The sequence below is a fragment of the Prunus dulcis genome, chromosome 4 (assembly GCF_902201215.1).
Source record: "Prunus dulcis chromosome 4, ALMONDv2, whole genome shotgun sequence".
Taxonomy (NCBI): Eukaryota; Viridiplantae; Streptophyta; class Magnoliopsida; order Rosales; family Rosaceae; genus Prunus; species Prunus dulcis.
The window spans coordinates 10,021,375-10,032,559 of NC_047653.1; the positions used below are offsets into that span (position 1 = coordinate 10,021,375).

Sequence of the window (11,185 nt, forward strand, 5' to 3'; positions counted from 1 at the left end):
ACCCCTCAACAAAATGGTATGTCTGAAAGAAAGAACCGACAATTGCTTGAAGTTGCCCCTTCACTCATATTGAATATGTTTGTTCCTCATCATCTTTGGGGGCATGCTATTATGTCTGCTGCCTATTTGATTAACCGTACTGCTAGTCGGGTTCTTGATTTCAATAGTGACCATGTTTCCCCTATCTCCGTCTCCAAGTTTGCCTCCTAAAGTTTTGGGTGTGTTGCTTATGTTCATGTCTACTTTCATCAATGGAGTAAACTTGATCATTGTGCTCTACATTGTGCCTTTATTGGTTACTCTTCTACTCATAATGGTTATAAGTGTTATCATCCACCTACTCAGAAAGTGCATGTTACTTTGGACATGACTTTCCATGAAAAAGTGTCTTATTATGTCTCTCCCTCATCTCCAATTCAAGGAGAAAAGGAAAGTGATTTGGAGAGTCTTGGATTAAAGAATCGCGGACTTGAATTGTAGAATGATATATTTTAAGATGTTACTTTCAGGAAAGAAATGACCAGTCGCACTGGACAGAGCGACTGGTCGCCACAATCTGGAGCTGAAGATGGTGCTCTCTATGAAGAAACGACCGGTCGCACTGGAGAAAGCACCGGTCGCCACAGCCTGGCAATGATGAAATCTCTCTCTGTGAAGAAGCGACCGGTCGCCACAACCTAGTATGATAGTGACCCTTGTGATCAGTGTGCAGCTGAGTTCAATGCAAGATCCCCCTTCTTTCTTGTCATTGGTCCAGTCAAGTCATAATAATTAGTCAAATAAGGTAATTTCTGATGATCTGTTAAACACAAATATTTGTGCCTTAAAGAGCACAAAAGAAAATAGTGTCCTATGAGCAATATTTTTTTGTAGTGTATGTATGAAACACTGAGATAAGTAACCATATTAATTAAAATAATCATTAATTAATTCATAGTAATTAGCCAACAAATATAATAATAATAATAATCTATTAATTCTTCTTATCAGCTTTGGGTCTGGAAGCAGAAAGTGAAATAAATTGGTTAATTTTATATTTTGTATTTTCGAAAGGAATAAACTTTACTTTTTTTTATTTTTTGTTCTTGAACAATTTTACTTTGAGGGTGCATAAATTTAAGGGGTAACTACATAAAAGTACTTAATTTTTGGGGCTCGTTTCAAATTAACACTTAACTGCAAAAGTTTCACAACTTTCCGTTCTTATTTGATTGACCACCTGCTTGGTGTACCATCCAATACACATAAGACATGAGGAATTATGCTAAATATAATATATTCACTATAAAAATAAAAATAAAAATAAAAGTGGCTCACAACTTTCAATTCTTGTTTGATTGATCACCTATTGGGTATATCATTCAATACACATAAGCCATGTGGAATTATTTTCTAACTTATTACATTGCTTTTTATGACATGTGACTGACTGATTGCATTAAAAATATTCCACATGTCCTATATCTATTGGATAGTACACCAGCTGTACTCGTGACACCTAAAAATTTCCATGTTATTTTGTCAGTCAACCAAGACCACGCAGTCAAATACATATCCATTTGATCAATAAATTACAAATCAAAAGAGAGCAAATTCTCTCTAAATACGACATAAAAACTTCCAATAATGGAAGGATTTACTTTTAGGCTTCTTTCACTTTATGACCAGCTGGCTTTTCTTTTCTTTCCAGAAACACCTTGTAGTGGATAAGGGTTGAGGATTAAGATTAGGAATCCTCTCCTTCCTACAAACAATGACAAAAGCAACATTGCTGCATTGGATACATGGGGAAGAAAATTATTAATATGCGCCACCAACTCTCGTTCTTCAAGCACAAAATAATAAACAAGTACCAAACAAAGTACCATGTAATATAAAAATCATTATTGACCACGGCTTTATGCATAGAATCATAGCTGTCCATGGTTTGATCAAAATTGGCGTCTGAAAACAGTCGGTTCATTTCTCATATTTTAATCCCAGAATCATCCCAATCCAAGCCAATACGAGATTATAAATAGAGGCCTGCTATTAGCTCTCCAAGGCCAACACAAACCTACAAGCTACAACATGGCTTCCTCTACATCCACCATCTCATTGCTTTCCCTCTTTCTCTTCTCACTCTTGGCTTTCGTTTCTCAAGCTCAAGTTCCTGCGAACGAAACTTTCAAGTTTGTCAACGATGGAGAGTTTGGGCCTTACATTATAGAATACGATGGAAACTACCGTATGATTAGTGTGTTTAACGCCCCCTTCCAACTTGGCTTCTACAACACCACCCCAAATGCCTTCACTCTTGCTCTTCGCATGGGCTTGAGGCGATCCGAGTCACTCTTCCGTTGGGTTTGGGAGGCCAACCGGGGAAACCCAGTTGGCGAAAACGCCACTCTCACCTTCGGGACAGACGGCAACCTTGTTTTGGCAGAGGCTGATGGCCGAGTGGCGTGGCAAACCAACACTGCCAACAAAGGAGTGGTAGGCTTCAAGTTGCTTCCAACAGGCAACATGGTGCTTTATGACTCAAAGGGCAACTTCGTTTGGCAAAGCTTTGACCACCCTACCGACACTTTGTTGGTGGACCAATCTCTAAAGGCCGGGGCAGTAAACAAGCTCATTAGTCGGGCCTCCGAGACCGAAAACAAAGATGGGGCTTATAGCTTGGTCATGGAGCCCAAGGGAATATTTTTGTACTACAAGAGCAAAAACTCCCCAAAGCCATTGCTCTACTCTCAAGTGATTACTATTGATAAGGGCTCACTTGATTATGCAACCTTGAAATGTACCCCGGACACAGATGAGGGTTATGCTTATGACATAACCCTAAATTATGAAGCGGCCGACTCTTCTTCTGGTGGAAATCGCATTCTAGCTAGACCTAAATACAACAGCACGTTGACCTTCCTCAGGCTTGGAATTGATGGAAATGTCAAGCTTTACACTTACAACGACAAGGTGGATTGGCGTGCATGGGAGGTGACCTTCGCTCTTTTCGACAGAGATAATTCAATCTGGGAAACTGAGTGCCAGTTGCCGGAGCGATGCGGAAACTTTGGCCTCTGCGAGGACAGCCAATGTGTTGCTTGTCCATCGTCAAAGGGATTGTTGGGTTGGAGCAAGACTTGTGAGCAAGAGAAGCTAACTTCTTGCAATCCAAAGAGCTTCCGCTACTACAAAGTTGAAGGGGTTGATCATTTTTTGAGCAAGTACACTAGGGGAGATGCTACAAAGGAGGCTGATTGTGGTAAGAAGTGTACTTCGGATTGCAAGTGTTTGGGGTACTTTTACAACCAGGATGCATCAAGGTGTTGGATAGCTTATGATTTGAAAACTTTGACCAAAGCTGCCAATTCTACTCACGTGGCTTATATCAAGACACCTAACTAGTAATATATTTATAGGGACTAGATCTTCACTTTGTTGTATTTCTGATCGAACATCAAATGTCATGAACTCAATAAAGATTTGTTTGGATTCTCCAGGTGAGTGGAGAACATTATATCATTAAAAATGCAGTGCAATATTCTCTTTGTGTGATTTGATTATAGGCAAATAATATAATATTAATCATCAAATCTCTATCTAAATATATATTTAACATGCTCTGTGAATCAAATCAATACTGTATTATAATTATAAACTAAGTTGGCATAACTGAGTCCGGAGAAGATCTTCTTTCTTCAGGTGATTAATTTGTTCTGTAAATGCATTAAAATTAGCGGATTAAGAAAACAATAATAATACAACATTTACTGATGATTTTACTGATCTCATCTTTCACAGAAATGAGATCTACTTGTATTAGAGAAGAGTATAGATAGCAGCACATAACTGATTACGATCTGTATGGATGTCCCTTGAATTCCACGAAGAGGCACGTAAACTTTTTTTTTTTTTTTTCTTTTTTGAAGACAAGAGGTACATAAGCTTTCGGAACTTTAACTTTATTCAATTAATTAGCTACAAGTTGTTTTCTGGCTTTTGCTTGTGCTTTGTTATTTTAGATACAAGTGTTAGAGTGCATCTAGTTTTGGCATGGTTTAAGTGCTAGTTGGTCGCCAACGGATTCCCACCACGATGGTGGTGGCTTCCCCTCCTCATGTACCTCAGTTCGAATCCCAGAATATCGAACTCCAATGAAAAAAAAAAAAAAATTGCTAGTCGATCTAGTCACAAACATATTATAATTAAGACCTACATACGATTTATAATGAATAAATTAAAAAAAAAAAATTCCAGCTGGGCTAGTCCTCTTGTAATTATAGTCAAAGTCAAACAAAGCGGCCGGGTGTCTGCAAAACCGCAAATACACTGTCGGAGACAGCCACTTGGAGAGAAATGGGTGCACTGAGGAGGAGATCAGAGATGATACGAAAAAAATCTATTTATTTAATGAAACGAAATAACAAAATTGAAATTCAGTGTGCGGAGCACACAACACATTAATTAGGCAGTGAATTATTTAGAACCCAAAACAATTAATTATGCAGTGAATTTATTTATTTATTTTAAAGTAGAAAAGAAAGCAAGCATGAACTATTCTAATTCTAGCAAATTTCTCCATTAGTGGATGAGTAGTCATCCTCACCACTTGGGCTGAAAAGTAGGGTATACTTGCACAATTATTTGTTGTCATTCATTTCGAAAAAGCAGGGAAGAGGGTTGGGTGGGGAATGCATGCAACTTGGACATATCATAATTAAGACATAGCAAATTGTCGTAGTCTTTTTCAACAAGTTGCCGCATATAAATGGCTTGATTTTCCTTGTTTATAGTTAACGGGTTTAGCCGATGTAAAAGAGTCTTAATTTGCATATCAATAGTTATATATTCGAACTCTTATGACACTTTAGCAGTAAAAAAATTCCAATTTTTAGAAGTTTATTGTTAGAGATCGGGTTTTATGTATTGTTAATCAAGCCTTAAAATTAATCTTTACCCAGGAAAAAAAAAAGGGATGGTAGAAAACGTATATATATTCACATCTAAGCCAAAAATTTATAACTATAAATGTCATTCTTTTCCTTTATTTTTTTTTCTTTGATCCAATGGTTGGCTAGTCCGAGACTCTATACCATGACTTTTTTTTCTTCCCATTCTCCAAACCTCTCTTCATTCAAAGATAATGAATGCAATTCACTCTACAAGCCTTAGTCTTTTTTTTTTTTTTTTTTTTTTTGGGTCAAAAGATAGGAACTCGCCAAACCTTAGTTCATCGATATAAATTGGATCTTGATTTGAATGGGTATTGGGTAACATGGGGGAGGAAACACAAAATTCAATCCCCACACTCATGCAAGTTATACAGATCAGCATTATTTAGGTAGAGAAATATTATATCATTACGACTTTCTACAATTGTGCAGCTGTGCTGGGCATTGATGACTTTGTTTTGATGATATTTTAAGAAGACCATTTCAAATATGATCCAAATCCAAGTAAATATCAAATAATAACAAGACTACAAGTTCACTGTCTATGATAATTATAATTATAATTATACAACGGGTCTCGACCTCTAAGAGATACAACACAAACCAAGCAACAAAATAAAAATGTCTTCCCCTACATTTACCATGCCATTGCTCTCCTTATTGTTCTTCTTCTCGATCTTTTGTATCATTGCTCAGGCTCAAGTTCCTGCCAATGAAACTTTCAAGCTTGTCAACGAGGGAGAATTCGGGCCTTATGTTGTGGAATATTTTGGAGATTATCGTATGCTGCCTGATGTCTTTAACTCCCCCTTCCAGCTTGGCTTCTACAACACCACCCCTAATGCCTTCACTCTTGCTCTACGCATGGGCTTGGTGCGTTCTGAGTCACTCATGCGTTGGGTTTGGGAGGCCAACCGAGGTAACCCAGTTGGCGAAAAAGCCACCCTCACGTTTGGGACAGATGGCAACCTTGTATTGGCTGATGCCGATGGCCGAGTGGCTTGGCAAACCAACACTGCCAACAAAGGGGTGGTAGGCTTCAAGTTGCTTCCAACAGGCAACATGGTCCTCTACGACTCAAAAGGTTCCTTTGTTTGGCAAAGCTTTGACAGCCCAACTGACACTTTGTTGGTGGGTCAATCTCTCCGGGCCGGGGCAGTAAGCAAGCTCGTGAGTCGGGCCTCCGAGAAGGAAAACAAAGATGGGGCTTACAGCTTGGTGATGGAGCCCAAGGGATTATTTTTGTACTATAAGAGCAAAAACTCCCCAAAGTCACTACTCTGCTCTCAATTGATCACCATTCAAGAGGGCTCATTAGATCATGTCACCTTGAATAGCACCCCGGAAACGGATGAGGGTTATGTTTATGACCTAACCCTAGAGTATCAAGCGGCCAACTCTTCCACGGGTAGAAATATCTTTCTAGATGTACCCAAATTCAACAGCACATTGACGTACCTCAGGCTTGGAATTGATGGAAACATCAAGCTTTACACTTACTATGACAAGGTAGATTCATGGGAGCAGACCTTCACACTTTTCGACAGAGATTCGGTGTGGGAGACTGAGTGCCAGCTTCCGTCTAGATGTGGAGACTTTGGCGTTTGTGAGGACAACCAATGTGTTGCTTGTCCATTGGCTAAAGGGCTTTTGGGTTGGAACAAGACTTGTAAGCCTGAGAAGGTAACTTCTTGTAAGGCAACGAACTTCCACTACTACAAGGTTGAAGGAGTTGATTATTTCTTAAGCAAGTACACAAGGGGATCTTCTACCAAGGAGATCGATTGTGGTAACAAGTGTACTTCGGATTGCAAGTGTTTGGTATACTTTTACAACCAAGATACTTCAAGGTGTTGGATCGCTTATGATTTGAAAACCTTGACCAAAGTTGCCAATTCCACTCACGTGGCTTACATTAAGGCACCTAATCACTACTAATACGTGTAGTTGACATTGTTTTAATTTATTGTATTTTGCATTGTCGAACTCGAAATATCATTAAATAAATATTTGTTTCGATTCTTCATGGGGAGAATACAAATGTTACATTTGTGCAACTAAGAAATATGAGGTCTAATTTCCCTGGCCTTGTTGAAATATCATGCACCAAAAGTACACTCATTTGTGCAACCAAAAACACTCTCTAAATTACCTTCTCTATAAACTTACATACACTACACGACTGAAATTGGAAGGAATCACGGTGGTAAAATGATCCAAGACCAAACTCCATTAAAGAAGGAACTTTTGTCTGAATAATAATGGACCCCTCAAGTTTCAATTTCTTTTTCAACACCTTAATCGTGATGTTCAACTACCTGATCAATATTCGTATGAATTGTTTTTGTAGTTAACTTTAGTGTGATAAAGCTGGTCATAATAAAATGTACTTTTCTTTTAACATGTGATAACCACCCATATATACTTACATACATATTGTTCTTGTGTCAGTGAGGGTAAAATATTTTGGTGTTAGGGAGAAGTTAAGTTCATATGGAATATAAATCTAAGGTATTGGAGAAAATTAAATGACCCTATCATAATATTTACATAAATATGTCAATACTTCGGCATTTTCTATTATTCATCATTTCAATATAATTATAATTTAGTTATAGTAGAAAAATAGAATTACTCATAATGGTTTTACTTTTGTATATGGGTATTAAGGCCCCGTTTGGTGGGCTGGCTTGAACTGGTTATGATAGACTTTGAAGTATTGGATTGGGCTTACCTGTCTAGGTTTTGAGTCATGTCCCATTCATTCTTGCACCAAACAACTGAAATTAACTTAATTTTTTTAATAAATTAAAATTTTATTTTAATTTTTTTATTAACAATTATTCAAACTTTTTTCTTCAGATCGAAGAGAACCCCCCTCAAATTTTGCAAAAAGTCTATAACCAAAGGCAAAATTCTAATCAAACAGGCTATACCCAGAAGCAAAATCCTAATCAAATGAAGAAGATAACTCATATCTAATAATTTTCAATGTGTTGTTCAAGTCCAAGGTTAGAAGTGGGGATAAAGGGGATGTAATAGGTCTGTCTCTATTAAAAATCAATGCTTTATTTGTGAATGTTTTGTTGCGACGGATAGCTAGATAGCTGAAGATGGAACCCTCTATATTTTGTTCAATGAAAGCCAAAGTGAACTTCTCTGATGCAGAGACCAAGGGGATGGAGGAAGACAAAGGAGAGAGGAGAAGAGCAAGGAGAGAGGAGAAGAGAGAAAAAGAGAATAGAGAGGAGATTGGGGAAGAGAGAGGAGAGAATAATTTGAGAAGGGGGTGCTTGGTCTCGCAGAGAAGAAAGAAGAGGCATGCTTGGAAAAGCCTCGGATTCTAAACCCACATCTAGGCTTGGGTTCTAAAGCCATAGTTTTTTGGGACATGGATCCCATGCTCATATCCAGTCTGGGACACACTTAAACTCACCAAACAATGACTATGACCCATTTTCATTTTAATTGAAAATATCCAGTCTAGTCCAGCCCACCAAACAAGGCCTAAGAGTTTAAGCAAAGGTAAAGGTGCAGCCACATAGGCAAAGATGGTATGTCTTCAATCAAATTAGATTTAAAATGGATATTAAAATCTAATTAAAGAATCCATTGTATCCAATGTTTCAAAGGATGAACAATTAAACCATAAATGGGGTGAGATTGTGAAATTTTTTTTTTTCTTTTTACTTTCTTGTTTCTTCATGAAGTTCAAATGAATTAAACCCTTAATTAGGATTTTAATACTTGGGCAATCATTGAGGTATTTCAAAGCATGAATAACTCGTCTTGACAGCTCTCATTGATTAATTAGCTTGGCTAGAATGACAAATTATATACAACGTTAAGCTCTGAGTCCATCTCCAACCAGAGGGTCACAAACCCAAAATTGGTAAAATATGGCTCGAAAACATCTCCACTAGAAGACGCCAAAATTGGGTTTCTACTTCTTCATTAAGACTTATTTTTCAATGTAACGCTATCAGAAACGTTTTTCGTTGTACGAATATACTTTTAACCCTTCTAAGCAACCTCAAACAAGTGCTATAAGTAGACGAATCCAAATTGTTGGTTTGAAAGCCACATACCAAAATTAATGCCTTGTAATTATTTGATGATCAAACACTTGTGGTGACAATTACTAATTAATAAGTTGAGCTAAGTACGCACTATAAGGGTGGACAAGGGTTAAGATAAGGGAGTTGTGGGTGCTTCATGCTTGTATCATGTTCTTATCATTTCTCATAAAAATCAAACAGAACAATGAACAAATTCACACTTATTATAAGGAAAACTTAGCTAGCTATTCTGAACATTGCATTTCCCTCTTTAGTCATGATTAGGATGATCCAAGTCCAAGTCAATATAAAATATTTAGAGAATTAAGTTGAAGCTTTCTTTGATCAATATAAATTGATGTTTTTTTTCCCCTAAGGCCTACACCATAAACGACACTATACTAATCAAATGTCTTCCCCAGCATTCACCGTGCCAACATTGCTCTCCATGAGCCTTTTCACACTCTGAGCCTTTTCATCACCATATATACCTCAATATCCGTATGAGTTGTTTCTGTAGTTAACTTTCGTGTGATAAAAGCTGGTCATAATAAAATGGACTTTTCTTATAACATGTGATAACCACCCATATATATATACTTACATACATATTGTTTTTGTGTCCATGAGGGTAAAATATTTTGGTGTTATACGGAGAAATTAAATTCATACGGAATATAAATATAAGGTATTGGAGAAAATTAAATGATTATGTCAGAATTTATTTACATATTAGTGTAAATAATTCGCCATTTTCTATTATTCATCATTTTATACAATTATAATTTAGTTATAGTTTAAAAAATTGGGTTACTAAATAATGGTCCAAATGTTGTGTGTGGTTTGGTTATGCTGCATCAGGAAAATTTTGGATCGTACTAGTTTACATATTGACTACAAATACAATGTTCGGAAAGCTTTCATATTAACATTATATGTCCATTATCTACAAGGGGAGCATATGTGAGTATGTGTATATAATTGGTGCCCATACACCTTTCTAAACAGTCAGTTTAAAAATCATATATATATTGAGATAGGGTAATTACGTCGCAATATATATATTATACATACCCCGATATATCCACCCCCTGCCTTGGTGTTGCTCCCTCAACAACATGTGCATTTGCTTCTCCTATCCAAAAAGCTACAAATAAAGTAAATAAATACCTCAACGATAACAATAACATGCAAAAAACCAGTTTTTTTTTTTTAAAAAAATTATGCATTTGCAAGAAAGTTTACCCATGATTCTCTTTAGCATGAAGTGCGGTTATTTATTTCACTTCCCTAGCAGCCGTAGAAGGGGCGGCACTGGGGCGGTGTAAGTGACTCCACTGCATAGGGCCCCAGATTCTTGAGGGTTTCCGGAAAAAAAAATTCTTTATATTATATATATAATATTTATAAAGATTGTATATATATTATAGCGTGATAAATATCTGTACAAAAGCGCTTGTGGTGGAGTTGGCATTCCAGTGTGTTTCCAGTTAACAGAGGCGCCCAAATTCGATTCTTGTCGAAGTGGGCAATTTTGTTTGGCAAAGCTTTGATTACCCAACAGACACCTTATTGGTGGGCCAAGCTTTGAGGGCTGGGTCAATGAGCAATAAACTTGTGATCTGGGCCTCAGAGAAGGAAAACTCAAATGGGCCCTACATCTTGGTGTTGGACAACGTGGCATTGAGCTTCCAGCCCACGATGGAATTGGATGAGGCTTATGCTTTTCCACAAGCTTAAAGCAAACTCGCATGTCTTCCCTAATAGGACCTGAAAGTCTAGCTAAACCCAAATACAATTGTACATTCTCATTTCTTAGGCTTGGATTTGATGGAAATCTTCGGGTTTACACTTGCCGGAGCGATGTGGGAAATTTGGGGTTTGTGAGGACAACCAATGTGTTGCTTGCCCATTGCCCTATGGACTGATGGGTTGGAACAAAAGTTGTGAGCCTCAGAAGCTAACATCTTGTGAGGAAAATAGCTTCCATTACTACAAAGTTGATGGGGTTGATCACTTCATGAGCAAGTTCTTCACTGCGGGAGTTGCTATGAAGGAGAAGGATTGTGCTAGCAAGTGCACTTTGGACTGCAAGTGTTTGGGCTACTTTTATAACCAAGATGCATCCTGGTGTTGGATAGCTTATGATTTGAAAACCTTGACCAAAGTTGCTCTTTCCATTCATGTGGGTTACAT

General features: G+C 37.5%; 2 protein-coding genes across 2 annotated transcripts; both read left to right on the forward strand.

Annotated features, from left to right (window-relative positions):
• Window positions 1–1,934: 1,934 nt before the first annotated feature.
• Window positions 1,935–3,534, forward strand: LOC117626110 (epidermis-specific secreted glycoprotein EP1-like). The gene has a single exon (XM_034357764.1). It carries the CDS (start codon window positions 2,071–2,073, stop codon window positions 3,382–3,384), a length of 1,314 nt encoding a protein of 437 aa, XP_034213655.1. The 5' UTR covers window positions 1,935–2,070; the 3' UTR covers window positions 3,385–3,534.
• Window positions 3,535–5,552: 2,018 nt separating this feature from the next.
• On the forward strand, window positions 5,553–6,869 carry LOC117625321 (epidermis-specific secreted glycoprotein EP1-like). The gene has a single exon (XM_034356898.1). It carries the CDS (start codon window positions 5,553–5,555, stop codon window positions 6,867–6,869), a length of 1,317 nt encoding a protein of 438 aa, XP_034212789.1.
• Window positions 6,870–11,185: the final 4,316 nt, after the last annotated feature.